This window comes from Gastrolobium bilobum, unplaced genomic scaffold (assembly GCF_033153095.1).
Source record: "Gastrolobium bilobum isolate Gb01-03AN ecotype WA unplaced genomic scaffold, APGP_CSIRO_Gbil_v1 utg11162, whole genome shotgun sequence".
NCBI classification, from domain to species: Eukaryota; Viridiplantae; Streptophyta; class Magnoliopsida; order Fabales; family Fabaceae; genus Gastrolobium; species Gastrolobium bilobum.
The window spans coordinates 176,403-192,035 of NW_026897605.1; the positions used below are offsets into that span (position 1 = coordinate 176,403).

The following is a 15,633-nucleotide window of genomic DNA, read 5'->3' on the forward strand; positions in this document are numbered from 1 at the left end:
CTCTGTCTCTAAATTGTAGAACTTTCCTCTCACCAATGATGTTGTCCAACCAAAATCTGCTAATCATTAATTATAATGTGATCAAATAGTTCGAGAGATAGCATGAAGCATCCCGTGATAGCTACTGATTTCATGAGAAATTTGATAACTATGCGCTCTGTGTAGCTTCTTTGAATCTTGAGGGTAAAACTGAACTCGCTGTTTCAGGATTGGATTGGGTCCAATCCAAACTACAGTAAACCAAGCCCAAGCCCAAGCCCAGCCCAATCGACTCATGTTTGTATAACGTAATAAAACTCTCTTACTTATCCGAAGGAATCACAAACTCGCTCGCTTACTGTCCCTCACCTCATTTCCCAATGCTCCTTCTTCCCTCCACCACTTCCTCTTCCTACTTAAACCTTCATCATAATGCTTTCGGGTTTCGAGGTTCGAGTTATCCAGGAACGGGAGTAGGAGTAGTAGTGCCTTATACTGGTTACCAAACATTCCGTATTCGTTGTGCCAAGAGAACAGGCAAACAGCGGTACCCATCGGAGAAGAAGAAGCTGAAATCAAAGCATAAAGAGCTTCTGTCAGATTCTAAGGAGAAAAGCAAGTTTGAGGGCACATGGAGGCTCTTCAAGCTCGCCGTTCCACTGGATCAAGACCCTGGCAAGGACTCTCTACAAGTTTCCGATGGTCTTCTTCAAGAAATCGCCCAAGTTCTCAAGTTCCCGGTAATGTAAAATGCGAAGCCTTTGTTCATAACAAGAAAATAAAAAATAAAAAATAAAAAATTATGATTTCTTTTTAATTTTCAATCTCCGTCTGTCTCAGGTTGCTTCGCAGTTGCCACGTGAAGCTTTCTCGGTTGTTAGGAAGTCGTTTGATGCTAGGAAGGTGCGTGATATGTAAATGTTCTATGAGAAACTGAAATTTTGTTAAAATTAGTTAATTAATAATACAATTAAAAAATAGATTAAATATTTTCCCATGTCACAAATTAGATTAATGAGTTCATTGGGTTATAATGTGATTTTTTGGTTTTAAATCCGACAGGATTGAAGCCAAAAGGGGTGGTGTAGTGTTTGGGCAGAGTTAAGAGAGTACGGACTAGAAGGTGTGTAGCTGAGACGCTTAATCCTTAAATTTATAAAATGAGTTATTTGAATCCTTTATTTATAAAATGAGTTATTTGAAGGTGTGAGAGTTTGACTGCGGGAGTCAAACTCTTAGGGCTGAGCCTGAGATAATAGATAATATCCATTAGTATTTAACCTGTTGCTTTTAGAAGCTGTGGGGCCCATGAAATTGGTTCAGAACAGGCCTGTATGTATATGTGTGTCAAACAATGATCAAAATGCAGAATCATGGTTGCCAATGGAAATAGTGAAAACCTGCATAGATACATTTGTCATGTGTGGAATGTTTGAAGCAACTCATCTGAATTCGGAATGTTATAAAACCTTGTTTTGAGTTGCTATACGGTTTCCCATCCCCTTATTTTGTTTTGCTGATGATTTTTTAGAAATTAAAGGAGCCCAAATTTGTGCATACTGTGGATATGGATGTCCAAAAACTCCTCAATCTGGAGCCTCGTGCTTGGGATTTTATTTCTCGGCTGGAGCCTAGAGTTGGACTCGTGGAACACTTGCATGATGAAAAGGATTTTGGTGATCTGATGAGTATCATTCGTGACTGTAAAGAAAAAACGGAAGCTGTAGTGGAAGGGGAAAATGGACATAGCATTTTCTCAAGAGAGTTGTACCGGAACCAGGCTACGAGAAAGCCGAAAATTGCAGTTGTGGGTAGTGGGCCTTCTGGCCTATTTGCTGCTCTTGTTCTTGCAGAGCTTGGTGCAGATGTTACACTAATAGAAAGAGGTCAACCAGTTGAGAAAAGGGGGCGTGATATTGGTGCTCTTGTAGTTCGTCGAATTTTAGAATTGGAAAGTAACTTCTGCTTTGGAGAGGTTGTACTATGCATCTTGATTTATTTCCTTAAATGATGGTTTATTGTCATAGTATAATAGATGTTGCATTTGTGATCACATCATTCATCACTTTTGACTTATAGGAGTTTGTTTTGGGATGCTATCCACTTATTTCTTTTTATCTTAAGTTGTCAGATTCTGACAAATGTGCAAATTTATTTTAAAATAAGTATGGAGAATGACCAATCTGTCCTTATTTTAAAAATTATTTATTAATTTATCCTACTTTCAAAGTTATTTATTGATCTACCTTTCTTTGACCAAAGTTGACCACTTTTGACCATGTTGGTCCCACAAATGTGACGTGTCCTCATTATATGATTGACATGTGTCATTTTTGTGGGACTCACATGGTTGAAAGTGGTAAACTTTGGTCAAACTAGGGTAGATTGTTAAATGACTTTGAAAGTAGGGTAGATTGGCAAATAGTTTTTAAAATAAGGGTAGATTGGTCAATAAGCTGAGTATTCTTTTGTTGCATTTGTGCAGCCTTGTTGCTATAGTTTGAATTTTCTCCATAACAGGCAATAGGCTATGAGCTTATTATGTCATGCTATTTGAGTTAATGAAATTATGTGCACCTTTTGAGTGTTCATCTAGGCTGCGATATTTATACATTTCTAATAGGTTCTGAAGTGCTTATGTAAATCATCATTGGGATAATATATTGTGTTACAGATGGTCAGCTCATTTGTTATTCTCTTTTGTTGCTTTATATTCAACTAATCTTTCTCCCACACAAGTTCACTGGTTTATTTTCCTTGTCATTTATTAAGGACTTATTGTGGCAGGGTGGTGCAGGTACCTGGAGTGATGGAAAGCTGGTGACTAGAATTGGACGCAACAGTGGCAGTGTTCATGCGGTTAGTTTCCTTATGTTGTATTTATGAAGTAGATATTTGCATTCCGTTTATGTGTTCAGTTGATCCTTTTTCTTGTAGACTTCTTAAGAAAACAGTGCTACATGGTTGTACGCAATGTTGATAGTAAAATGGTGAGAGTGTCATAATCCTTTTTCAGTTGATCCTTTCTCCCACGCAAATTTATAAATGCATGCTGTTGCCTTTGTCTATAGTCCTTAGATCAAATGTGCAAGTTTGGGTAAGTCACTCCAGAATTTCAGTAGGCTTTTATTGGTCAGAAAAGTGTAGTATAGAAGTTTAAGAAGAATTTGAACATTTCATCATCAGGTAGTATTTTTCTGCTTAGGTTGACTTATTTACTAGATAGAGATATATGTTCAGAATTGAAGTTAGGCAACGCTTTTAGAGAGCATCAGGTAGTATCCCTTCCCCAGACACTCACGGAGTGGGTCTTGAACTGGGTCGGCCTTTTTTTGTCTGCCCACAAAAACCCTTTTCTTGTTATATTATTAAGATTTAAGAAGATTTGAAACAAAATTTTTCTTCCCCCACTTTTCTGAAGAACAAAGTAGGTAAAACTTCCCTGTGCCAAAATAATGGGTATTAATAAGTCACTACTGCCATCTAAGTAGAATCCAGTGTTGGGATTTAATAAGATATGGAAAATATAGCCATATTTAGAACATAGAGTCTACGTAGAAACTGTAGGGGTGAGTAAAAACGTAAAATCGCAAAACGTAAACGAAACGTAAGAGTTTACTACTTACAATACAATATATATCTAACATAGAAAACCAAAACACCCCACTCTACTAACTAATGTGTGTGTCCTAGGACCCAGACTCATTTACTCAAAAATTTAGTTAAATCCTCTTAATTAATCGTGCACGGGCCACGTCTTGGATCCACTGTAAAAGCCCAGAATATTAAGTCTTGGATCCACTGTAAAAGCCCAGAATATTAATTATTTTTTAAATTTAATTAATAATTTATCATTTTTTAAAGTACGTAAGTATACATATTTTTTTCTATTTTAAATTTTAATTGACTGTTTTATAAAATTAAATTAATTTTTTTATAAAATGAAAAACGTGTGTAGAAAAGAAAAAGAAAAAAGGATCACGTGTATAAAATAAATTAATTTTTTGCTGGTTGTTGCTGATTGTAGTAACTAACTGTGTGTTCTGCTCTTCCCTTTTGCATCCACTTTATTTTTTTTTGAAAAAAACTGAGTCAACTCGGTAAACTCGCCGAGTCAACCGAGTTTACCGTGTTGACACGGCGTTTCAACCGTTTCGACCCAGAATCCGTTTCAACTACCGTTTCAACACATTTTTTGTCATAAAAACGTAGAAACGGTACGTTTCTATGTTTCGACACTACGTTTTTACAACACTGCTTTACAACATACCAGATTTTTTATACTTGATTACGTTCATTATCATTGCTGTATTCATGTATTGAACCTCTGGTTTACTTTTACCCTCAAGGCTCCTGAATACTAGGAAATCTATGACTATGTGTCTGATAAAAAATTATGGTTGCGTTTGATGCATAATTTGGAAGTTGAATACCAACATAACTTTTTGTTTTGTCTGTTGTTTGGTAGTCAATGCACAACACAAGCAATTTTGTGTTGTATGTTGTTTAATACGAATAAGTACCAGAAAGAACAATGTAAAATTTACTATAATACCCTTTGTATTGTGCACTGTTTGTTTTGTACGTAGAAAATGCACAGGACAAAGTTTTGATTTGTTTATTATTTTAGTATTTACTATAATACCTCTTTGCAGTTATACAAGGGTAAGGCTGCGTACAAGGATTGCTTCCACCCCACACTTGCTAGTCGGGTTTAACGGGGAGTGGTTTTTTTTTATTATTTCTCATATTCACACTCTAATGTTGTTTATAATTTATTCATAATGTCAATATATTTTTTAATTAATTTTTTATCACATAATTATAAATAAAAAATATATAAGGAAGTCTAAAGTTATAGTTTTAGTTCTAATAAATATGTTTTGGCTGCAAATAAGAAAGTCCACCATGTAGACGGAACAAGAGTTAACGGTAACCTTCGCAGGGACAATGACACCTTCTGCCTGCATCATCATTGCTTTGGTTGGCATGGAATCAGTTGCAGCAGTTGTGTAGAGTATCAGGTATTCATCTCTCTGATGATTAATCGGATTTACAGAAATGGAGAGAAAGTTGCAGACCAAACAGCTAAAGCACAATATTCAAACGTAGGAATGTGCAGCTTTTCTCAAATCAGGGATGAGTGAAAAAGGAAACAATAAATTATTCAAAACTGATAGAAGAAACGAGGATGGGAATCTTCAGTAAGAAAGAGAATTGTATTAGATTGTGAAATCAAGTCAACAAATGGGCTAGAGTGAGCTCCATGAAGTTTGGCCGAAAAATTAGAGGGGAAGGGGGAAGCTACAAAAAGGGAAGGGTTGCTAATTTCGTGTGAGACCAGAACAAAAGGGTCTCAACTTTTTGCCCCATCCATTGAATGCTTCGAGTTTGAATACCGTGCCACTATGTTAATTTAGACTCCTGGAGGAGCTTGGTTCTTCGGTCAATGGGGGTGGCAGAGACGATAGTGAAGGAAGGGATTAGCTTTAGAATAAGAACAAGGTGTCTCATAGCTTTTCATATTATTTGTGCGCAAAATTGTCCCCTCGTTAGTGAGTAACAATTTAAGAGTGGTGCTGTCCCTTGAGTTACTTTTTGTCTGGTACTTCAACTCTTTTACAAATCAAACAAAGGGCAATTTTTTTGTGCTGAGTTGTCCCTTATTTTTTTTTATCAAATTAAACGGGTTCTATAATAATTGGAAAACCCTTTTACTTTTTTCTCCGCTGCCTTAAAATGTAGAGGTTCTGACTCAAGCGTTGATTTCCTATTTGGGAAGGTTTTTTTAGCTCCCAACTAGTTTAGGATAAAGGTAATGTTGATGTTGTTGAAGTTTTTGTAGCTAGTAGGAGAAATACAACTAAAGCTGAGTTGACTTTGTGTACTTTTACTATGTTGTGGCCTTTATGCCTACCTTATATGTCTTACTGAATGGTTGACTTGATATCTTCATTTTAGGTTATGAGAACTCTAGTGCAGTTTGGAGCTCCAAAACAGATATTGATTGATGGAAAGCCTCACTTAGGAACAGATAGGTTGATTCCATTACTTCGCAACTTTAGGCGACATCTGCAAGATTTGGGTGTGAGTTCCAATAACTTTGTTGTATTGAAAACAAATTCATATGTCAGTGTAGTTTTCCGTCTTGCACTGGTCACATTTTGTCCAAATAACACTGCTGCTTCTTTGTTCTAGGTTACCATAAAGTTTGGAACAAGAGTAGATGATCTAGTTATAAAAGATGGACATGTTCTGGGGGTTAGGGCATCCGAATCAGCTGATAAATTACATTTAAGGAGCCAGAAGATGGAATGTGATGCAGTTATTCTGGCTGTTGGTCATTCTGCTCGTGATATATATCAAATGCTTCTTGCTCATGATGTGGAATTGGTACCAAAAGATTTTGCTGTGAGTTTATGCAGACATCCTTTTGTAATCTCTATTTCAATTTTAAAAATGTGACGCTTATTGTATGCACAATGCTTATCGGTTTGTTTATCCTTGTGTAAGCTTTGTGTATCCCTCTAACAGTTCCAAATGGTAGCATTGTTGCTTCTTCATAACCAACAAACATGGTGTAAAATTTATGCCTGATTTATGTGGGTTCCTTTTAATTAGGTAGGTAACTGGTTCAGGTTTTTTCCACAGTTAAGATTTGTGAATAAATATTATATGGTCTTCCTGTCAGTTCTTTGTTTGTCTCTTACATGTTAAAGGAGCCAGTTTTGACACTCAAAAAGGATTGACAATCTAGCTGACATTGCAGCATTGGTAGCTTATTATGGTATTTCAATTGTGACCATTCTTGACCATACCAAAGTAATACTTGACAAATCCTTGGGTGGCTAGGAGGATGACCTACTTTAAGTTGCCTTTTAGCAGGCCTATCTGCACGATCACTTATTATGAATAACTGTTTTGTTTTATTGCAGTGATTTAAAAAAAAAAAAAATTGAAAATTTGCAGTGATTAAAATTGTAAAGTCACTAGATTTTTCAATTTCCTTTTGTGCAATGGTTGAGGTGCCACTAGATTGACCAAATTCCTTATTGTTATATAAAAAGAAATCTCATTAAGGAAGAAAAGAAGTGTACAAAGCTAGACGATAAAACATCCTCACAAGAAAATTACAAAAGAAAACACCTAGAAACTAAGAGATTGAGTTATGAAAACAAGGCAGGCCAATCTTTCTGCATGTGTAACAAAGAAACACACCTAAAAAATCCATGAGCTGAAACTACAGACAAGATAAAAATGTTGTCTAGAGATGAAGTTCCCCTGAAAATTCTAGCATTTCTGTCCAGCTAAAGATGCCAGAGAACCTTCCAAACGAAAGCTGAAACCTCTAAATTTAATATGGAGAAAATAATGTAGACCCTTAGGGCAGACTGTTAAGGTTATTCAAGTAACGTTAATAAGAATATAATAAATGACAATTTGTATGAGAAATATCAATTATACTGGTACTTCATCAAACGCTCCATACTCTCATTACAGTAAGTAACCTTACAGAAAGTTTGGAATAAAGGAAATAACTCTCAGCAACAACGAAATAAGAAAAGATAGTGTGAAGCACATAGAGAGGCTTCACTCTCTCCCAATTCCCACAAGGGACCTAACAAACCCGATTCTCCAGATGCCCCCTCTCCTGCCTCCCCCCTTGCATTTATCCTTCTCCCACTAACTAACTTGCTTCCACGCTCCCATCCACGTTGGCATTCTGTTGAGGGCCAATATGGGCATTAGGAACAGCAAGACTTCCACCCGTAATTGGATTTCCATTCTGCATGTTTCCAATTGGGCCATTCTGATTGTTGGGGGCCCAAGTCCTCCTATTCTTGCTCCTTTGATAAACTTGCAATGGCACTGTATCACAGACCTAATTCTCATAAAAAAATTCCTAGATTGGCCAAATTCTTATTTGTTAATGATGTATGATGAAGCACCCTGTTCTGGTCTATTTGAATTTTCTTTTTTAGTGAAATAAAATGATCATATAGTGTGATGATTGCTTTGACATATGTTCTTCTCATAATATTTTTTTTTTCTTTTTAACATTGGTATCAGGTAGGGCTACGAATTGAGCATCCTCAAGAATTAATAAACAGTATACAGGTTTGTATTTAGTCAAATTTGTTTTATCAACATTGTTTTTCTGTTCAATTTCTTTGTTTATCAGTTTAATTTGCAATATCATTTACATTGATAATATCAAGTGAAATGTGTGTAAAAAGATGCCAAATTAAGACATTAATTTTTTAGATCAATTTTTTCGTTTTGAAGACCAAGTTGATGTCATAAATTAACATTGAAAGACCTTTTAGATGTATTTATAAATGACGGACTAACCTGATAACATAATATCTTTGGAGGACCAGAATATATTTACTCTTAAAATTAAATTTAAGCAAAAGGTAAAGTGGGTCATAGCATGTCCATGGTTCAAGTCCAAAGGGCTATTGTCTTAAGAAGCGTTAGAGATATAAAACCACTTTTATGCCTCCATCTAACAGCTTAAGGCTGCATTTGGAGAAGGACTTGATAGTATAAGAATATTATCACATCTTATTTGGCGTTATGATCAGGTAATGCAACCTGATAACACTATCCTCTCCATCACTGCTCCATGATAAGACTTTATAGAATAATAACAAGTATTACAAGTACAAACTCAAAAAGCAGCCGGTGCAGTATTGTTGCTCTGTTAATGCATTCTCATTTCTATCATGGAAAGGGAACAAATATGGTATGGCTTGGGGAGTGTTTTTTCCTCATTTTTTGTATAATCTGAAACTGCTTTAGCTGGAACTGGATTGCTAATTGTATATGTGTGTGTTTTAATGTCCGCCCTACCCCATAAAGGGAAGATTACTATGATTTTTTTTTTAATAATTGTTTAATGTTTTACTCTAGTTCTCCCCATTTGATAAGAACAAGGACCAAAGTGAGTTTATCATATCCACAATCCTGCCAGCTGTCTATGTATACTAACTATTAATTGGGGCAAAAAGAGATGATCCTGATAACTTCATTCTCAGACATGATGGGATAATTTTCTTGTTCTGTATTGGCCGACAGTTTTTTTGTTCCTCATAAAAGATTTTTCTATCATGACTTATTTATTTATTTGTCATGATTATGATCCATACAGATTTATTCATTTAAATGTGTAGTATTCTGAATTGGCAACTGAGGTTTGTCGTGGACGTGGTAAAGTTCCAGTAGCAGATTACAAAGTTGCCAATTATATTGACAAAGGGAATTTCTGTGAATCATCTGATTCAGGGGTGGCTAATCGTAGCTGCTACTCTTTTTGCATGTGTCCAGGTGGGCAGGTATGCATTCTCCTTTAACTTGCGGATCATATACAATTATGCATTCTCTTTGCAGTGCTGATTCCATGCACATAAAGGTAAATGGCATGGTATACAAATGTACTGACTAATTTGCAAAAGGGGAGAGGGGGGTGGGGGCGGGGAGTGCATTTGGTTGTAGTGGGAGGATTAGTAGCATTAAACTATTATTCTGTTTTAAGTTACCCCAGCCATTATTTGATGTCAGTCGACTTATAGGGAACTATGGAATCTTGGAACTTGTAGGTTGTTCTCACTAGTACAAATCCATCAGAGATGTGCATCAATGGCATGTCATTTTCTAGGCGAGCATCTAGGTGGGCAAATGCTGCACTAGTGGTGACAGTCACAATGAAGGATTTCGAAGCTTTGAATTATTATGGTCCTCTTGCAGGGGTTGAATTTCAGGTAGGTCTTAATTCTTGTAATCAGAGTTATGTGTTCTTCTGCTTTTAAATATTTAAACTAAATGCCCTTTATTTCATTTCTTTTTATCATCTTTATAAATATCAAAAGCAACTGTGAAGTTAAAGGGTGCATTTGATTTGCTAAAATATAAGAGACTACAGCAAAAAAAGTTGTACCTTGTTTGATTATGATAATAACCTTGGGATGCACCACCTCAAAAGTTAGCTTAAAGGGTGGGAGTGCCCAAGGCCTTATAAACCCCACATTAGTTGTCCGTACAACCATTGTGGGACTCCAAATCCTATACCTTGCAAATGGGTCCTAACATTCCATCACGCTCCACAGCCCTAGCACCTGAACGGACTGGCTTTGCGCTAGTCTTTACTAGCCCTGGGCGAATACTGCACTGCCAGCGTCACCACCCGCACCACTCAATTGCAACTGGAAGACATAGTGGATGACACTAATATCATTTGATAAGAACTTTAGGATGCACCACTCCAAAAGCTAGCTCAAAGGGTAGGAGTGCCTAAGGCCTTGTAAACTCCACATTAGTTTCCCGTACAACCAATGTGGGACTCCAAATCTCACACCTTGCAAATGGGTCCTAGCAGATTGTTAAAATAGTATAAGTACTGTACAAAAAATAATTCAAGGGAAAACACAAATTTGTAAATTTTTGCTACTAAACCAAGTTACAAAATCTTGTATAACCCCTATCCACTTATTACCCCAGCTTATTGGATGTGTATAACACATATCCATGAATATCACAAAATTTTAGTCGAGTGTATATTCATCAAACAGCTAACAACATAATAAATTGTCCTATGACTCAGCCACTTGTGCTGTACAGTTCTATTCGTGCTGTCTCCCAATATGCATAAAACACAATCAAAATGTGTGGACTTTGTTGTCTATTTTTCTCTTCATAAATCCAACTTTTCTTCCCTAGAGCCATATTTTAACACACTAACTATTAAATAATACAATATATGAATCTATATTCTGTTTTGCTGGCCTGTACGCATAAGTGATACAAGAAATAGACCAATATTGCAAGAGATAAAATTTTGTTTGACCATATTGTACTTGCTCTCGATGGATGCATGGCAGTGTTCTTAATGTTACAAGTTTGACAATCTGTGTTTTATCTAATACTTCTATTGTTTAGAGAGAGTTTGAACGAAGAGCTGCTATGATGGGAGGAGGAAATTTTATAGTGCCTGTCCAGACAGTTACAGACTTTCTCGAGAACAAGTTGTCAGGTAAAATTATTGACCATTACCCTTTATTTGTTACCCCTAGATTCTCAGTAGATTAATTTAGCTTGACTAGTCTGTGCCAGTATCATCTGTTCCCCCATCAAGTTATCGATTGGGTGTCAAGGCAGCAAACCTCCATCAGCTATTTCCCATTCATGTGACTGAAGCTTTGAAGCATTCACTTGTAACCTTTGACAAGGAGGTTTGCAATTTCCATGTTCTTTAAACTAGTATTCCGCTGTCCTTCATAATATTATCTAAAAGAAGTACTAAAACAATTCAATCTTCTAAACTTTCAGTTATCAGGATTTATCTGCAATGAGGCTCTCCTTCATGGTGTAGAGGTAATAATTAATATGCTCTCTTTTCGGGTTTGGTGTAATATCATTGTCCCATTGTATTTATGTATTTACTAAAATTCCTTATAGTATTCCCTGCTCCTGGTTCAGTCTCCAGTCATTAATTAAAACTTCCATATAAAGCAAGTAATTGTAAGGACTTTGCTTCTCAACTGTTATTCATGTGTGCTAAACAATGATTTTGTTCCAGACTAGGACCAGTTCCCCTATCCAGATTTCACGCAATGTTGACTCTTACGAAAGCACTTCCGTAAAAGGACTATATCCAGTTGGTGAAGGAGCAGGTTATGCCGGTGGGATCATTAGTGCAGCAGTAGATGGAATGCATGCTGGTTTTGCTGTGGCAAAAAAATTCAGCTTATTTCATGGAGATGTCGAGTCTGTTCTGGGCAAGGCTCAAAGTGTTGGATTTGTCAAGTACTAGGGAGATCTAATTATCTTCAGGTGTTTCACTGTTCTTGGTGCCAGCATTCGCACTAACCTAAATATGTGATCGACATTTTGGTTATAGACCAGCTGTAGATAGTGGAAGATACTCCTCATCCCAGTTGCACTACAGAATATTCAAGATAGTGCGTTAATTATGGTTTTGTTCTTTTGTCTCCCCACATAGTTGTCAGCTTGTCATGGAAGGAAACATTGAGGTTAACTGATATATCTCCTTGTTATACCTGTGCAGCTAACAAGGTTGTCTTCCAGACTGATGGTCTGAGACTGGAATGATCAGTTTCATTTCAACATTCATTTAGGTTGCTGTCTTTTCCACAGTGATCATGACATAAATTGAATTGCATACCAAATGCTTGAATGCTGCTTGGAGGTTAAAACTTCTAGCAAGGACCTGTGAACATTTGACTTGGAAGCTGCAATTTTGGGTGATCACAAGCTTGGTAAAACATTTATGCAGCTACTCTGTTTATCAATTAATATAGAATGTAGTACTTACTAAAAAGTATTTCGAGATGGTGGCAACATTAAACACCAGGTGCATGGTAAATTTTTCTGTAATGTTATATACACACTTTTTCTTTAAAAAAAAGTAGAGCATTTCTCTATCATTGGATCTGTCTATCAGTGTTTTAAATATCGGATTTGTTGGTTTGACCCCAGGAAGATCATGAACTGGCCATGTTTTTTGTTGTCTAATACCTTATTATGTATTAGTGTACAAATGACAACTTATGATATTGAGTTTAGTCTGACAACTTATGACAGCTTGAAGGTTAGTTTTTGTGGATGTATTAGTGTACTTAAAGTTATAATGTGAAAGCATGGCGTTTTTTATAAGTCAAGAAATATATCGTAGATAATAGTTTGAGTAAAAAGTTTAGGTTCAACTAATTAAATTCATTATAATAGATGTAAGAATTTGGTTTTAAATTCTATTTTATCAATAAGTGATGAATTCAAGAGAATTTTTTTTTTTTTGTTCGAAAAATGAAATTACATATGACATGGATTATATAAATATATATCCAATATCAAGTTAAAGGCATATTTACAAATATTAGAAACAATGTTAAAGTATATTTTGTCTTTTCGCCTAGCATTCATTTTCAATTTTTTAATTTGGTTCTTACACTCAATAGATTTACAAATATTAGAAACAAGGTTAAAGTATATTTTGTCTTTTCACCTAGCATTCATTTTCAATTTTTCAATTTGGTTCTTACACTCAATAGATATTTACAAATACTAGAAACAAGGTTAAAGTATATTTTGTCTTTTCGCCTAGCATTCATTTTCAATTTTTCAATTGGGTTCTTACACTCAATAGATGAGAACAAAGTTGAAAACGATTGTCCCTATACTTAATTATATTATTCCAAAATATTATACTTTTGGAATCAATATGTGACATTCATTTTCAATATTTCTCAGTAATGTCATTCCTATTTCACGTTATGACAACGAAAACATTCATGGGTGACATTGAAAATACTGTACATTATTGATTCCAGAGGATTGTGAATATGTATGGTCCTAATTAAACCCCAACTATATTGCGAATGTCGGGCTTCAATCCTTGTACTCCTTTCCATTCTTTATTTGGATGTTATTTTAAATATGAAGACTGCACAGTTCAGCGGATTTTGAGGTAGCTTTTATCTGCGTTTTTCAAAAATTTATATTTCCCTCATTCCTTAATCAATTTAAACTTATCAAACATCAAATTGAAGCTCTAGGTGTCTACTATATCTTATAAAAATTTGAGAGCAATTGAATTAATAGAACTCCCATAGTGACAGAAACCATGAGGGAACTTGGTGGACCCGATACTGCTATATTAGCAATCTTGTACATTGTACTTGCAACGAACGTATCTCCTTCGTTTTTCATAGAAACAAGGCATACTTTATGTAAAATTTAAGCCCTAGAGATTTAGTTTATTTACATGATTTTTGGAGAATTTTCTGAGCACGGAAATATGCCTTTGCTTTGGGATTTATGAATTGTCCTTGAAATTCTTGTAGTTCCACTGTAAACATATTAAGGAATTAACTTCCAACAAGCATATTCACAGTTATAGAACTCCAATTGAGACGTGTGATACCTCGTTGGAAAGCTAGAAGAGTCTAGTTTAACATAATAAAATATAGAAATTTATGGACATGTAGTCCATCTACAGTTTTGAGAAAACTGTAGTTACCTCAAGTTGATAAAATGCTAAATTGTGTAAATAAGCTTTGTTGGTTTATGAAAAACATTTAGCAGTCTTAGATAGGTGTTGTATGATAGTTAAGCAATAGAAATTAATGTTCCGCAATTATAAATTGGTTATGATAACAGTTTTGAATTTTGATAAATACGGTTGTTTAAACGTAAACGTTGTTTTAAAAAGAAATTTTTTTTTACCGTATTTTAATTAACTGTTATGATTATAACTGCATCTAATATCATATATAATGATAGCATACCGGCATACAATGGCCTCCTACAGGGTTGTCACACCCACAAACTCTTTAAGAAAACTTAATCCACTAACCATTAAACTAATACATAATATATCGCCCATTAAACTTTGTATAATAACAATACCAAATTACGGATGCTATTATCTTTTAAAATATAAAACGCTAATTAACTAAGGCGGAAAAGATGAAGCTGCTGCTCTTATTCAATAGAGAGGCAAAAAGACGTGAGTGCATTTGTAGAAAGGAGGTCATATGTTGTAGGGAAATACCGAAATAGGGATAGTGACGTACCAACCATAAGTTAATGGTGTCGTCTTCTTGTACATGTAGACGGATGCCTTCTTGAAACTATAACTATTTATGCACAGGTGGCGGCCGGACGGGCGTTCCTGGATGAAAAGGTATATTGGGTTTTGGTGGGACGTCGATGTGGACAGGTGGTTTGTACTGAGCCCGCCATGGGTTTTGTAGTTGAGGCTCAGCAAGCCCTGCAAGGGTGAACATGATAACTGCAAGGAACGAAATTAGCATGCGTAAGTAAGACATCTTTCCAGCCTTTTTTAATTCTCATGAGCCACAGCATTCAATAATAATAACCATAGAAGACTCACTTCTTATATATAGACATTGGATTTTGTATGGCATATGAATAACTATATATTCTACCTATCTTTTTTTTTTGAGTTACCCAACCCTAATTATCTCGGGGGAACAGTGATGGCTAAAGGTTCAGCCCCCTCCCCAAGAATGCATTCAGCGGAAATCGAACACATATTCAACCCCACTAACTCAGCGCCAAATTACCAACTGAGCTGCACCCATTGGGTAGAAAGGGCCTAATCGGATATGTCACTCTTTATTGCCTTCTATCTGACTTAGTCTTGTAATATGTCACTCTTTCATCCCTCTCCTTTTATTTCTTTATTTTATAACATTGTGTAAGTTTTCATTTAATTTTAATTTGGTCCCTGTATTTTAAAGAATTTTAAATAATTTTTTATAGTTTTAAAATCTTCTAAATAAGTCTTAATTTAGGGATTAATTTCATACCTTTAAAGCTCCATTAAAACTCCATTAAGTGTTGTTCACGTAGCATTTTATATATGACAAAAAAATCTATGATGTTATGATAATTACTTTTAATCATTTGCACAATTCATCTTATGCATAAAAATTGGACATAATTTTTTTGTTTTTGGTACATTGGACATAATTTTTTTTTTTTTTAATCTATTACTTTACCTCTTTCTATTTATCCCATTCTTTTGCAGTTGCTGTCCCATTACCAACCGGAACGAGAACTCTATATATAAAAATATTTGAAATCATCCACAAAAAGGAAACAAAATTA

The 15,633-nt window shown here is 35.3% G+C and overlaps 1 protein-coding gene across 4 annotated transcripts; it reads left to right on the forward strand.

Annotated features, from left to right (window-relative positions):
* Window positions 1-339: 339 nt before the first annotated feature.
* Window positions 340-12,525, forward strand: LOC133308496 (uncharacterized). Of its 4 annotated transcripts, none has more exons than XR_009751177.1 (14): window positions 340-719; window positions 820-882; window positions 1,511-1,954; window positions 2,767-2,838; window positions 5,941-6,066; window positions 6,178-6,390; window positions 8,050-8,097; window positions 9,156-9,317; window positions 9,582-9,743; window positions 10,918-11,011; window positions 11,092-11,210; window positions 11,308-11,352; window positions 11,558-11,953; window positions 12,047-12,525. XR_009751177.1 is itself a non-coding variant. In XM_061509120.1 (13 exons), exons 1-13 carry the CDS (start codon window positions 360-362, stop codon window positions 11,789-11,791), a joined length of 2,142 nt encoding a protein of 713 aa, XP_061365104.1. In that variant the 5' UTR covers window positions 340-359; the 3' UTR covers window positions 11,792-12,525. The 4 variants fall into 4 exon arrangements, 1 of the variants encoding a protein (XP_061365104.1); XR_009751176.1 differs by having other exon boundaries at window positions 11,558-11,939; window positions 12,047-12,524; XR_009751178.1 differs by lacking the exon at window positions 12,047-12,525 and having other exon boundaries at window positions 11,082-11,210; window positions 11,558-11,649.
* The last annotated feature ends 3,108 nt before the right edge of the window (window positions 12,526-15,633 follow it).

Coding starts and splice junctions, on each gene's coding strand:
- LOC133308496 (XM_061509120.1), top strand. CDS start 360: ATGCTCCTTCTTCCCTCCACCACTTCCTCTTCCTACTTAAACCTTCAT. Junction 6,067..6,177: donor GACATCTGCAAGATTTGGGT/GTGAGTTCCAAT, acceptor TCTTTGTTCTAG/GTTACCATAAAGTTTGGAAC. Junction 9,318..9,581: donor GCATGTGTCCAGGTGGGCAG/GTATGCATTCTC, acceptor TGGAACTTGTAG/GTTGTTCTCACTAGTACAAA.